At 61.1% G+C, this 14105-nt stretch overlaps 3 protein-coding genes across 5 annotated transcripts; 1 reads left to right on the top strand and 2 right to left on the bottom strand.

Moving 5' to 3' along the window:
• The first annotated feature begins 4250 nt into the window (after positions 1-4250).
• On the top strand, positions 4251-8072 carry MLST8 (MTOR associated protein MLST8). Of its 3 annotated transcripts, none has more exons than XM_025916805.2 (9): positions 4251-4330; positions 4858-5025; positions 5184-5235; positions 5320-5482; positions 5817-5892; positions 5977-6129; positions 6957-7081; positions 7196-7359; positions 7462-8072. In XM_025916805.2, exons 2-9 carry the CDS (start codon positions 4897-4899, stop codon positions 7578-7580), a joined length of 981 nt encoding a protein of 326 aa, XP_025772590.1. In that variant the 5' UTR covers positions 4251-4330; positions 4858-4896; the 3' UTR covers positions 7581-8072. The 3 variants fall into 3 exon arrangements, with proteins under 3 accessions (XP_025772590.1, XP_086547676.1, XP_025772589.1); XM_086691550.1 differs by having other exon boundaries at positions 5302-5482; XM_025916804.2 differs by having other exon boundaries at positions 4278-4330; positions 4861-5025; positions 5302-5482.
• Positions 8037-9678, bottom strand: BRICD5 (BRICHOS domain containing 5). Its single transcript, XM_086691552.1, is given in 6 exon segments — positions 8037-8218; positions 8221-8383; positions 8641-8742; positions 8816-9019; positions 9021-9144; positions 9146-9678. Coding segments are annotated over 6 exon segments (1308 nt in total).
• Positions 9679-10455: 777 nt separating this feature from the next.
• Positions 10456-13365, bottom strand: PGP (phosphoglycolate phosphatase). The gene is made up of 2 exons (XM_086691551.1): positions 12650-13365; positions 10456-12548 (listed from the first exon to the last, which is right to left on the bottom strand). The coding sequence occupies exons 1-2, from the start codon at positions 13290-13292 to the stop codon at positions 12223-12225; spliced, it is 969 nt and encodes a 322-aa protein (XP_086547677.1). The 5' UTR covers positions 13293-13365; the 3' UTR covers positions 10456-12222.
• Between the last annotated feature and the right edge of the window lie 740 nt (positions 13366-14105).

Raw genomic sequence — 14105 nt, 5'->3', positions numbered from 1 at the left:
TGAAACAGGCTCCAGGCTCTGAGCTGTCAGCACAGAGCCCGACGCGGGGCTCGAACTCACGGACCGTGAGATCATGACCTGAGCTGAAGTTGGATGCTTAACCGACTGAGCCACCCAGGCGCCCCCCCCCCTCACCCTTTATAGTAACCAATTCCTGGGCCTCTGCTAGCTCAGGCACCATGCTGGCTGGTCACTTCACAGATTTACTGTGTGCGTTTTACAGGTGAAGAAACTGAGCCTCAAGAGAAGCCAAGTGACCCGCCTAAGGTCCTAGAATCTGAAGGTCATGTGTCTGAGCTTTGAACCCACACTGGTCTCTGCATGTGCCCTAGGTCTGCCTCTCACTGCATTTGTCTTCCCGGTCTTTGTCTTTCTGAATCGTGGTTTCCCCTTTGTAAAACCGGGGTAAGAATGATGATAGCTTTCCTTAAGTGTTTTGAGGATTAATCGTGATGCTCTCCATAAAGCACTTTGCAGTAGAAGTTAGTAAGTGCTCAATAAATGGCTTCTGTGGATATTGTGATATTCTTGGCTCTCTCTGCCTGGGCTCTCTGGGTAGCAAGTATACTTTACTCATCTCCGTATCTGCAGACCCCAGCAGGGTGCCTAGCACACAGGAAGCGTTACAAAAAATACAAAGAAGAAGATAGCTGTCCTCACCATTATTTCTGTGTTTCGGCTGACCACGGTAAACCACTCTGGCCCGAGCCTGACGTTTGCAGGGCCTGGGGCAAGGGTACAAACAGAGGCCCACACACCAAATGTCCAAATATTTAACTGTTATAAGCCAGGCTAATAACTCATTAAATAAAATAGGTTCTGTCCTCCTACCTTGACAAATACGCTTTCATCATGGCCCAAAAGGCCAAGTTCCAAATTAGAACTCTCTAATTCCTCTGAGCAATGAACTGGTCCCGCCTGCAGCTGCCCGCCCCGCCCCACCCCCCCTCAGCTGTATCTGTAACCCACAAATAGGCACCCCGTAGTCACTCCCCAGACCTGTAAGCGGGTACCTTGCTGTGTGGTCCACTTTCAGGAACTGAAGACGAGAGCTGTTACAGATTCTGCTCAGTTCGCTCTGCTATGTGAGGCTAATGGCCCGGGAGGGGTCAAGAAGTCCTAGATGCACCACTGACCAGCCCAGCAACCTTGGAGGAGCCCTGACACTCAGCCGCCACATCCGTAAAATGGGCCAGCGGCGCTGCTGCCTGCAGCCCAGGGCTGAGGGGAAGGTCCACGTGAAAACAGGGACGTGCGTCTGCCTGGGGTCCCCCCAAGCCTGAGGAGGGGGTCGCAGGCAGGCCGGCCGCTCCGACTGGGGGGTACGAGGATGCAGAGGCGGGACTTGGGCAGCCCTCCAGGAAGTCGGGCCTCCGAGGATCCCGGGAGGAGGGGCTGCTGAGCCAGCAGAACTGCTGAAGCTCAGCCTGGAGTCGAGCTGGAGGCCGCCTCACTGCAGCCCGGGCTGGCCCCCTTCCCAGCTGCATGGCAGTCTCCACTGGGGCCTGCGCAAGCCCTCCTCCTGCCCACCAGCTGGAGGTGCCCCTCCCAGCCCCCCAGAGCCCTGCTGCCTGGTCCCTTACGTATAAAGTGGGGATGGCAAGGGGACCGTCCCCACGGGCTGCTGGGAGCACACAGCATATGTCAGCTGCCATCGTTCCTCTCATTCTCGTAGACGCCACCTCTGTAACGTGCTCGGCTGGCGCTTGCTACATAAGACAGGGTCAACAGCCATGCCTCCTGTCCCCTCTTTCCGCCCAGCAGAGATGCTGGAGCTGCTCGGGCTGGGTGGGGAGCCCTGCCCGGCCCAGCAGTTACCCCTAGGCGTGGGACATGTGCAGTCCCCAGGCTGTACCCAGAGCCCCCACAGAAAGGACAAACAGTTCAGGGCCTGGCCCCTGGGCCACAGGTGGGACCCCAGAGATACCTGGTGGAATCTTCCAGCCTTCCCTCAGCTCCAGCCCTCCCTCCTGCCTCCTGCTCTCAGGCTCCTTCGTGGGTTCAGACTGTTCCGGATGTCTTTTAGGTGTTGGGGCTCACAGAGCTCCCCTGCCAGCCTTCTGACCCTACGTATTCATCTGCCGCTCCCAGAGCTGCCTGGGCGGAGCTCCTGTACTTACAGAGGAGGATGGAGGGGACACGCAAGGTGTCGGGCTGCCGAGAAGGGGCAAGGTCATGGGACAGCTGAGCCCAGCAGGATGGGTTTTATCATGTTCCAGCTGTGTGCCCTTAGACGTATGACTCTACCTCTCTGAACCTCTGTTTCCCCATCTCCAAAACCAGCGTGGTTTCTCCTTGGCACAGCCATTGTGAAGACCAGATACCTTCTGGCGGTTTCTCAAAAAGTTAAACATAGAGTTACCATGTGACCCACCAATTCCACTCCTAGTATACAGGGAAATGGAAACACGTACTCAAAAAGATATTTGTACCAGCACATTCACAGCAGTATAATTCGTAATAGCCAAAAAGTGTAAACAACTCAAGTGTCCCCCAGCGGATGAGTGGGTAAATCAACGCAGTCCAGCCACACAATGGAATACTATTGGGCCATAAAGAGGAGTGAAGTGCTACATGCGCCCCCACCACCTGGATGAACTTTGAATCATCATGTTCAGTGAAAAAAGCCATATATCGTAGGATTCCATTTATATGCAATTTCCGGAACAGGCGAATCCATAGAGACAGAAAGTAGGCTGGCGGTTGCCAGGGGCTGGGGGTTGAGTGGGGAGGGGTAAGGGGGAGAGAGGGCACGGAGGTACAGGGTTTTCCTCTGGGGTGATGAAAATGTTCTGGAACTAAACAGAGGTAGTGATTGCATAGCACCGTAAATGTATTAAGAGCCATTAAATTGTTCCCTCTAAAAATGGTCAATTTCAGGAGTACCTGGCTGGTTCAGTGGGAAGAGAATGTGACTCTTGATCTCAGGGTTTGTGAGTTCAAGCTCCATGTTGGGTGTAGAGATCGCTAAAAAATAAACAAATAAAACTTAAAAAAATGGTTTTGAGTTTATGTATTTATTTTGAGAGAGAGAGAGCGTGCGCGGGAGCAGGGTAGGAACAGAGAGAGAGAGAGGTAAAGAGAATCCCAAGCAGGCTCTGCACTGTCAGCACAGAACCTGATTTGGGCTTGAACTCACAAACTGTGAAATCATAACGTCAGCCAAAATCAAGAGTTGGACGCTTAACCCACTGAGCCACCCAGTCTCCCCAATAAATAAAACTTAAAAAAAAAAAAAAGGTTAATTTCATAGTGTGTGAAAACAATTAAAACAAAAACACGCCCAGGGGCGGCTGGGTGGCTCAGTGGGTTAAGCGCTGACTCTTGATTTTGGCTCAGGTCGTGATCTCACGGTCTGGTTCGTGGGATCGAGCCCTGTGTCAGGCACTGTGCTGATGGTGCAGAGTCTGCTTGGGATTCTCTCTCTCTCCCTCAGAACGATGTCAAGTTCTTCTGCTGTTGTCCACCCTGGCAGGATGGAGCACGTGGCATCTGGAGTGGACAGAGGGAGAAAGCAAGCCCAGGGGAAGGAGGAAGGTGGGGAAGGTACTGGAGGGAAGGTTCCTGGGACCCAGGGCCCAGTGGCATGGTGGGGGGATGTGGAGCCAAAGGAGGGGAGGTGTGTTACTGTGTTTTTAAGTGTGGTGGGAAGAAACCGTGGGATTTTTGTTTTTCCATTTAAGAGGATGAGGCCACAGTGCATGGAGTGTGGGCGTGCTAAATAGAACAGGAAGCATGAGGGACCCCAGTTTTGGAGGGGTCATTGGGCAGAGGGGGCAGACAAGAGGGTCAGGCCAGGGCTGAAGAGGACTGAAAGAGCCCAGACTAGGATTGCCATTTCTAGCAAATAAAACTACAAAACATCCAGTTAAACATTTGCATTCCCCATGGCCATCATTAGCTTTTTAGTATGAGTATATCCCGTGGAATATTTGGGATATACTTATACCAAAAAAAATAATTATCGTTGCTTCCTTGAAATTCAAATGTTAACTGGACGTCCTGTAATTTACTTGGGCATCCTAGACGGGCGTGGGGAGCAGGGGATGGAGGGAAGGGGGTGGGGCGCAGCCCCCCTTGGGACCAAGCCTGGAAAATGAGTAGCTGTCCGAAGGGTGGGGTGCCCCAGTGGGGAGAAGGCTGAGGCCAGGCCTCACGGGGGCCTCCCCCCGCCCCAGAACGTTGGTCTCGCCCCACCCCCCCCCCGCCTAAGTCTCGTGGTGTCGCCCAAGGCCCATCGATAACTCTACGCTCGGCCGCGGCCTCTATCGACTTGCTCCGGCTCCGCTCGCCGTCCTGGGCCGCGGCGGAGCGCAGAGCCGCGTGTAAGGTACGGGGGCCGCGGGGCGAGGGCCGCAAAGCGGCTCCTGGGTGGCCAGGAGAGAGCGCCTGGGTGAAGGTGGCCCAGCGGGACGCAGCCAGGGCTGTCGGCGAAGCACCGGGAAACCCGAGGGTCGGGCCAGAGAGCGCCCCCTCCCATCAGGCCTAGCCGCGGGCCTGCTACGCATGCGCAGCCGCAGGGCTCGGCTTTCCTCTCCGGCCCGTCCGCTTCCTTGCGCATGCGCGGCCCGCCCCTGCGGCAGAGCGGCGCCCCGGGCGTGACCGCCCCCTGCCGGCGACGGGTGGGGTGGCGTCCTGTCCCGGTCCGTGGGGCGCGGAACGGAGCACGTGCCTTGGAGCTGGGAGCTGTCCGTAGGTTGTCACGCGTTCTCTGAACCTCTAAGCCTGTTTTCTCATCTCTAAAATGAGAGTGACAATGCCTGTCTCTCAGCACCCAGTGGACCCAGAGGGTGTTCCCTAAATACTGCACCTCCCTCTCTTGTGCAGGTGTTCTGACCTTTGACCCCTACTTTTCAGAAGTCGGGTCCAGTGCAGACCCAAGCCTTCTTCCACACCATGAACACGTCCCCGGGCACGGTGGGCAGTGACCCGGTCATCTTGGCCACTGCGGGCTATGACCACACGGTGCGCTTCTGGCAGGCCCACAGTGGGATCTGTACCCGCACGGTGCAGCATCAGGACTCTGTATCCTCCACTCGGGGAAGGACGCCTGGTGGGGGTGACAGCTTAGGCAAAGGACGGGTGCCTGGGGTGGGAAGGATGCAGCAGCCGAGCCAGACGGTGGAGGCCTCGAGGGTTCTGGCTCCGGGGTTCCGTTCGTCACGCTCCTTAACAGACCCTAGCAGGTGAACGCACTGGAGATCACGCCTGACCGCAGCATGATCGCGGCTGCAGGTACCTGTACCCTCCATCCCGACCCTCCATCTCTGCTGAGCCTCTCCAGGCACAGCCACTCTTCAGTTTACCCTGTGCCCCTAGGTTACCAGCACATTCGCATGTATGATCTCAGCTCCAACAACCCCAACCCCATCATCAGCTACGACGGGGTCAACAAGAACATCGCGTCTGTGGGCTTCCATGAGGACGGTCGGTGGATGTACACGGGTGGGGAGGACTGCACTGCTCGGATCTGGGACCTCAGGTGTGGGGCCGTGGGTAGGAGGGGCCTGCTGCTGGTTGTGTGGGGCTGGGGGCCAGCCAGGAGACCGTCTCGGGGCGGGGCCCTCCAAGCAGAGGCTGAGATGGGCTTTCCCTTGCGGGTGATTTATTGAGGGCAGCGACAAAAGCAGGGTAGCGCAGGGGTGAAGCCACACAAAGACGAGCCCGGCCTCAGCCTGACACCGTAGAGAGCTCTGGAGCATGAACTGCATCAAGTGCCACCTTGAGGCCAGGGGCCGCCCCTGGGGGTGCCGAATGCAGAGAGCACGTTGTGGGGCGCTGATCGCACCCACTACAGCGTGTGCCCCGCCCCAAAGGTCCCGCAACCTACAGTGTCAGCGGATCTTCCAGGTGAACGCACCCATTAACTGCGTGTGCCTGCACCCCAACCAGGTGAGGGGTGCGCACGGGGCCGGGCACCGAGGTGTGCAGGAGGGCGGGAGACTCCCGCCCTCCCTCACCTCCCCTGCACCCCAGGCGGAGCTCATCGTGGGTGACCAGAGCGGCGCCATCCACATCTGGGACTTGAAGACCGACCACAATGAGCAGCTGATACCCGAGCCTGAGGTCTCCATCACGTCTGCCCACATTGACCCCGATGCCAGCTACATGGCAGCCGTCAACAGCACCGTGAGTCCTGGGTGTGAGCGCGCGGGGGAGGCCAGCTCCACCCGGCCCCTTATCCTCCTTACTCCTCCACGTGGCTTATTCCCCAGATGTTCCCCCACACTCCCCCACCCCCCGCAGGCCTGCTCCCCCCACCCTGGGCTCCAACCCAGCCACCAAAGCCAGAAACCCGGGTGTCGATCCTGACGCCCCCTCTCGCTCCTACCATGGCTCATCCAGCGGCTGTCACCTCCACCTCCAGAGCCTCTCGATTCTACTTCCCTCTCCTCCCCGTCTCCTCCTGGTCCCAGTTTGGCTTGTGTCCTCGCACATCGGCTGCGGCCGCTCTGTGTCCTCCCTCCGCCCTCACTGATATCCTCCACCCCTGTGCCACTCTCGCTCAGCTGCCCGAGGGCTCCATTCCCTGCACAGACCCCCTAGGTGACCTGGCTCTTCACCCTGGCCTTGGGACGCTGGGGTTTAGCCCCGATGCCCCGTGTGGCCTCATCTTCTCCCTGTAATGTCCTTACCTCTCAACAGATCAGCTGTCCCATGGTGTCCCCCACACCGCCCTCCTTCTGTCCCCACTGTCTGAGGGGCCCGACTCCCTTCTCATTCTTCACACTCCCATTGGCCAGCAGCACTCACGAAAGCCAGGCGCGGCCTCTCGCTCTCAGCTTGCCGGGCAGTCTGTGCGGGCAGGACCAGGGGTGCCGGCCACACGTCCCGGGCCCCCAGATCTCTGCGTGTTGGGTGGCAGCCCCTGGGTCTGGGTCCAGCTGCCAGGGCAGCCTTCCCTGTGCGTCAGATGGAAGGCTCCGGGCTTCCCATGACTCCCCGCCTGCTTGCAGGGGAACTGCTACGTCTGGAATCTGACTGGGGGCATTGGCGACGAGGTGACACAGCTCATCCCCAAGACCAAGATCCCTGCACACACCCGCTACGCCCTGCAGTGCCGCTTCAGCCCTGACTCCACGTGTGTGCGGGCTCAGGGGGCCTGATGGGTCGGGGCCTGCCTCGTGGATGGCGGAGGGGTGCAGGGTGGGAGTGACTGCTGATGACGCCCCCGCCGCATCACGCCCCTCCCTAGGCTCCTTGCCACCTGCTCGGCTGACCAGACGTGCAAGATCTGGAGGACGTCCAACTTCTCCCTGATGACAGAGCTCAGCATCAGGAGCAGCAACCCGGGAGAGTCATCCCGAGGCTGGATGTGGGGCTGCGCCTTCTCGGGGGACTCTCAGTACATCGTCACCGGTGAGCCCGGTGTACCCGGCCTGTCCGTCCCCATCCCCGCCAGCCCCCTGTACTCCTGCCCTGGGGCTGCGTGCTGAGCCACTGCTTACACCCTCCCCGCAGCCTCCTCTGACAACCTGGCCCGGCTCTGGTGCGTGGAGACAGGAGAGATCAAGAGAGAGTACGGGGGCCATCAGAAAGCTGTGGTCTGCTTGGCCTTCAACGACAGCGTGCTGGGCTAACCTGGGCCGCCTCGGAGCCGCAGGCAGCTGTCCAGGCAGCGCCTGCTGAATACGTCTGTTCAGATGCCCGGCTCAGAGGGAACCTCCACCAGCCCAGGCCAGCTGGCCCTGCCTGGCTACCCTGGTCTCCTCGGCCGGCTTCCAGGGGCCAGGCCGGTATGGCCTGGGATCCTCTCAGCTTCCAGTTGCTTAGGTGGATGTGACAGGCAGCCGACCTGAGCCAGCCTACCCTCGTTTCAGAAATTCCAGAGCCACATGACTTAGGGGATCCGAGGCTGGTGTCCCGTCCCAAGCCAGTGTTCCCTCCACCGCCTGCCCGTTCTGTGTACTGAAGCCACAAAGAACACCGTTATGGCCAGGTGCAGGGTTTATTAGCCCCGCCGGCAGCCACCTTCCTTGCGACTGATGGCGGGGACGGCCAGCTGGCTGGCCTGTGGGCCGGGCCGGGCTCTGAACTCAGTCTGGGAGGTAATAAAAGCAGACCGACACGCAGATGTTGCTGGGGAAGCAGATGTCGATGCACAGGTAGACCAGCCGCTGCCTCCGGGGTCCTGGGGGAAGGGGTCTGCTTGAGCCCCAGGGGGCTCCTCACCCTTCTCTCCAGACTGTCGTGCAGGAGCCCAGGCCTCTCGGCACAGCCCCAACTTACCCTCTGCTCGACGGGCCCAGTAAATGGGCGTTTTCGTGCAAAGGTGCCGCACCGACTCCCCCACCTGGGCGGGGTCCACCTCACGGTCCCCCAGCACTGCCAGCAGCTCCTGGACGTAGCGGGTGTCCTGGCTGGGGCCGTGAGACCCTCGGGCCTGCGGAGAAGACTCTGGTGGGCCATGGCACTGGGGCACCTGCACCTGCCCTGCTTGGGGCAGGGCCTGTCCCCTGGACACGCTGGCCCAGTGCCGGCACCACCCTCAGCTCTTGTCAGCAGCCTCAGCCAAGGGAAGACAGGGCTTCTGTTCCCTGAAACCAGAGCTCCGGCCCGTTGCAGGGCCGGGCTGTACACAGGACCCTTTGTCCCCTGGCCCCGGGAGCCTGGCCGCATGGGCCGCACGGGGCTGCTTACCTGTGAGCTGTTCACCAGCAGCTCTAGGGTCTCGCGATCTCGGGGTTCCATCGGGCGGAGGAAGCAGGCCCGGTGTTCTGAGGGGCGGTAACAGACGCAGCCCTGGGGAGGCAGGCGGGTGAGGCAGGGCCACCTGTACATCCGTGGGTGCTGACCACACCCCCAGCCCACTCACGCTCTGCCCATCGAACAGCACCGCCCAGCTGTGGTTGCTCTGAGCTGGGGTCACCCGGATGGTCGCCACGTTCCGGGCCGCATCCACCTGGGTGGTTTGGTTGGACCGGGGTGCCCTGGGGCCCGGGAGGGTCAGACGGAGCATCTGCAGCAGAGGCTGACATCAGGAAGCCAGAGCTCAGCTGGGTAGGCCGGGGCGGCCCCCGACACGCCCCCAGTTCTCCCTGTGAGGTTTCTGACCCCTCCACCCGCCTGGGCCTCCTGCCTCTGCTCAGGGCCCTGGCTCCACTGGAAGGCTGGGATGTGCTGTCCTCCCCCCACCTCCCAGTGTCTGTGTCCCTGGCTGGGTCCTGAGGAGGAGCTCACCTTGGGAGGGCTGTGAGCGAAGCCAAGAAGCCCTCCAGCCACGACCCCCGCAGCGGCCAGTGCCAGCAGCAGCAGGAGCAGGCCGGGGGTCTTCCAGGGCTTGGCCTTCACCTGGGGGCACATCGCAGTCCGTGGGGCCTAGAGCAGAGACCGGGGAGCAGGCTGGTTCGGGAAGGCGAGGGGTGGGAGGTGGGCACTTGCGCTCCTGTCCCCTGCCCAGGTCAAGCCCTGGGTCTCTGTCCCTGGAGAGGGCACCAGGTGTTTGGAGGCACTCACCTGGCGGGGCCCGGGGCTCTCCTCGCAGCAGCCCGTCTGCTCCATGCCGCGGCCCTGGTGACAATGCACTGATTGTCTGCTGCCCCTTGCAGTCAGCTGGGGAAACCTCGGTACAGTGATGAGCCAACAACCATCCCAGCCCCCTCCTCTCTTGCCCCCCCCCCCTTGCTTCCCGCCAGCCCAGCTACTTGATATCAGGGTCAGAGCCGGGACAGCCCCCATCCTTGGGGTGGGGTGCTTGTCACTGTGCCTGGCTCTTGGACACCTGGCCTGTGCTGACTGGAGACTGGAAGTGCATGGCTGTCCGGGAAACCAGTTCCCACTGATTGGCACCGAGGGTGGCCCAGGCAGAACGACTTTACAGAGTCTGCTTGGGGACGGGCTTAAGTTTTCTAAAGAGGCTGTTCCAGTCTCTTTACTGTTACTTCTGGATTCCTGGGGCTTGGCTCGTGGCAAACCATCAATAAATGCGTTTCATGAATGACCGGTAAGGGAGTCCACGCTGCCTGTGTCCTTCGATCCCATGTCCCCCCAGCCGCTTCCCAATTCCTCAGACGTAGCACGCAGGTGTGAGACCAGGACGGGTCCAGGCAGCCTACTGGAGCCCCCGCACACCTGGGGCTGCCGGCCCAGCCCAGGGTGGTTTCCTCTGAGGCCCTGCTCCCAGCCTGCGTCTCCAGCTTCTTCAGGACGCGGGTTGTGACAGGACTCCGCCAGGCACCGGCAGCTCACAGGATGTGTGCTCCCAACAAGCTTCACACCCTGTGGTCCTTGCCTGTGGCTTTCCTCTGTGCCTTTTTCCTAATTCCCCGGAACCCACTCACCCGCCCCTCTGTAACGGGCCTGGGATGCGGTGACGTCGTGGTGGTCGGCACCCCGGCTCTGGAACTGCGATCCCAGAACACGTCCTCCTTGGAGCCCCCCACACCCACACTGGGCGAGGCTGCTGCAGCCTCTGCACGAGGGCTGCTGTCAAAACACGGGCAAAGAACGCCAGAGTCAGCGCAGGTTTGAGAGTTTAATACAGATTTGGGTTCACACAGTGCAACAGGGAGAGAGATGCGGCGCACTTGGGCTCCCGGGCCGCTGCCCGGCGGAAGTGTTGCTGGCTGCCGCACCTGCCGCGTGCTCCTGGTGTGGGTGACAACGCCCTGACAGGCCTGCTCAATATCCAGACCCACCTTGAGCCGACCTCGCAGAGCCAACGTCAGCACCACCAACCTCACAGGTGCTGGCCGCCCTCGTGCTGCCCCGCCGCAGAGTTCAAACCCCAGACACCCCACCCCGGCCCTGGGAAGAGCTGCAGGCTTGGGACACCCTTTATTGCTATGAGAACTTAAGAGATTCAGTGAAGGAGCGGCTCTGGGGCTAGGAGAGAAACTGGGGGCAAATGCCAGTGGAATACAGGGAGAGGCACCAGGAAGGAGTCGGCCAAAAGGAACAGCTTCCCAGGCCCTGCCCTACAAGTACGGCTGGACAGTCTGCTTATCAGGTCAGCAACTTAGGGAAGAGGCAGAAAAGGCCAGGGCCCGCTGCCAAGAACCCTTGGCTAGCAGGTGGACCCAGCCAGTCCTTCCGCTGGCCTCCCACGAGGGGCTCCAGAGCCGACATAAGTGGCCTCGTGGACCACTGGCATCTCACCCCCACCCCGACAGGGTGCGGGAGGACAGGAAGACATCGGATGCCTCGTAAAAGGATTTCCTGTTCTTGGGGACACCTCTTTCCTCCCCACCTCCCCTCCCCCACAGGGCGCCCAGGGCGACAGGCATTCCTTGGCCAGCACATGCCTTTAGCCGTGCTGCTGGCTGCGGGGCACGGAGACTTCTCCAGGGGATTTTTCCCTACAAGACAGAGCACAGCTATTAATTAACACACTTAAGATTCAATTCCACCGTTTGACAAAAGTTGTTCAAAACTGTAAAAAAATAATTTTTGGTACCAACACTACTCTGAGCTCTCTGCACAGCTGCCCAGAGTTCAGCAAAGGCATCCACACCCTCTCGGCTGCTCAGCCAACGCTTTGCTCAGTTCAAGTCAGCTGGATTTAAATGCACACTTGAAAAAACTGAGGCTTAGCAGGACGCAGTTGCCAGAACTCCGTGACCACATATGAGGTGTGGCAGCCCTGGGTATCCGAAGCGGAACAGACACTTGATTGTGACATCAGAGTGGTTTTTAAGGAAGCGTGGGGCAGTGGTGGTGAGGTCAGCACCCTGCGGCCCAGGGACAGGGACATACCCTGTCCTCCACTCCCACCCTGCAGGTGAGGAGCCGGGATCCCGGAGCAGGATCATCCGCAGACGACCACACAGACAGGCCCTGGGGCGCTCTGTACAAGTTCCTCACAACAGTCAAAATAACCGGACCGTCCTCCCCTCTACCCTGTATAGGAGGCCCAATCCCTGAATAAAATTTTCAATAAAACATGGAACATCCTAGACCTGCTTCAGTCCCATGAGCAGGTTGGGTAATCACCCTGAGGTGACCCGAATCCTGGACAGATTAAGCCTGCCCTTGTCAATGGCACCGGATGCCCAGGACCCCCACAACGCCCTCCAGGTTTAAAAGTGCATCTTCAAATATAAGCATCTGTAAACAACATCGCCCCCCAAACGTTTACTTACAAGGTTAACAACTAGTGCCTTTACTTAACTCCAAGTATACTCTCTGAAGCCACCTAGCTGAGCGGATGCTTAAGCCCCACCTATTAATTTGGGTAAGTGGTTTTCAATTTGTTTTATTCTGGAGATTAAAGACACTAAGTCTTTAACCTTGAAGGGCGGGCAAAAGGTCAGCTATGCTGTCAACATAGAAGTCAGGAACCATTTTCTTCTTAGACATGCAGTCACTTTCCTGATTACTCTTCACGTCCCCTAGAGTGGAAACGCCGGTGAGGGTCAGGATGGTCTTCAGACCACAGGTGACGCCCAGGAGGATGTCTGTGTCCAGGCGATCTCCCACCATGACGGTGCGCTCTGGGTCGATGCCGTACTCCTGGGACACGCAGTCGAAGATGAAGCGGCTGGGTTTCCCTATGATGTCGGCCTGGCGCTGGGCGGCCATCTCCACGGCTCGGACCAGACAGCCGGTACCTGCGGGGCGGAGAGGGAGGGGAGGAGAGCACCCGGGGTCAGAGGACAGGAGCGGCCGGCGGCCCGCCCTGAGCCTCCCGCCGCCCCCGCCCCGCACGGACCCGCGATGAAGCGGCCGTTCTCGAGCGGGAGCCGGTTGTCCATGTTGGTGCCTACGAGCAGGCAGCCGGGCTGCTGCAGGTAGCGCACCGCCTTGGTGAGCTTCATGTAGCTGAAGTGCGGGTCGAAGCCCACCACGACCGCGCGCACATCCGGATCGAGAGGCGCGTCCAGCCAGGCCCCGGGGCTGTCGCCCAGCAGCGGCTCGGGCCCCACGCCCACGCAGGAGACGCCCACGGCCTTCAGCTCGGCGGCCAGGGCCTCGCTGCCCAGCACGTAGGCCTTAGCGGCCGGTGCGCCCGCCAGGCGCTGGCGCAGGTAGAGCGCGGTGCAGTAGGCCGTGCCGAAGACCTCGAGGCCGGCGCCGGGCCCCGCCGGGCCGCCGAAGCCCAGGCGCCGCAGCTTCTCGGCGTAGGCCTCGCGGGTCTTGCTGCTGTTGTTGGTGATGAAGCCGAGGCGCTTGCCGCTGGCCCGCAGCGCCGACAGGGCCTCGGGCGCGCCGGGCACGGCCGTCTCGCCGCGCCACAGCACGCCGTCGCAGTCGAACAGCAGCGTGTCCACGTCGGCCAGCAGCGCCTGGGCCCGCTCGGCGCTCAGCCGCACGCAGCGGGCGTCGTCACCGCCGGCCTCCGCCACCGCCGCCATGGCCGCTCGCCGCCGCCACCGGCCGCCCGCCGCCGCTGCCACCGGCCGCTCCTTGCAGCCGCCCGCCGCAGCTCCCGCCCCGCCCCCGGCGCGCTCATTGGCCCCGCTCCTCGCGCGCGCCGCCCATTGGACGCCACCTGCGCCAATCCGCCCCCGCCTCCCGCGGGCTGCGGGAACTCAGCGCCAACCGTCGCGGCCCGGCACTGGGAGGCGGGCGGCCATTGGCTATTGAGTCCGAGGCTCCCCGGTGATTGGCTGGAAGGGAGCCAACCGGCATTCGGAGAGGAGCGTTCACTGCGGAAACGCTGCGGAGGAGCCCAGAGCCGGCGCTGGACGTAAGGCCGCAGCTCATTGGCGGCCGCAGGGCAGCTCGCCCATTGGCGCCGCGTGGTCAGCCTAGGTGACGGAGGCCCTTAATCGAGTGACCCCGGGCCGGGCCGGCTGCCGATTGGCTGGCTTCTCCGCGGCAGGAGCGCGGCGGGGCGTTGTGGCGGGCGGAGAGGTCCGCCTTGGGGTCGGCGTCACGCCTGCACCTTTCCTGGGCGGCGCCGGGCCTTGCCCTCCGCCCTGGGCACGCTGCGGACGGACACGGTGTTAGCGCGTGAGCCGATTACGGCTGAGTGCCGAGTGCAGCCCGGGGCTCCGTCCCGGCAGGCCTCGCGTTCCCATATCCGGTCCTTTGCAAAAACGCTCTCCCTAAGGGGCGCCTGGGTGGCTCAGTCGGTTAAGCGTCCGACTTTGGGTCGAGTCATGATTTCGGGGTTGGTGAGTTCGAGCCCCGCGTGGGGCTCTGTGCTGACAGCTCAGAGCCTG

Source organism: Puma concolor, chromosome E3 (assembly GCF_028749965.1).
Source record: "Puma concolor isolate L17-30 chromosome E3, mPumCon1.1.hap2, whole genome shotgun sequence".
In the NCBI taxonomy this organism is placed as follows: Eukaryota; Metazoa; Chordata; class Mammalia; order Carnivora; family Felidae; genus Puma; species Puma concolor.
This window is presented reverse-complemented; position numbering and strand designations above follow the sequence as displayed.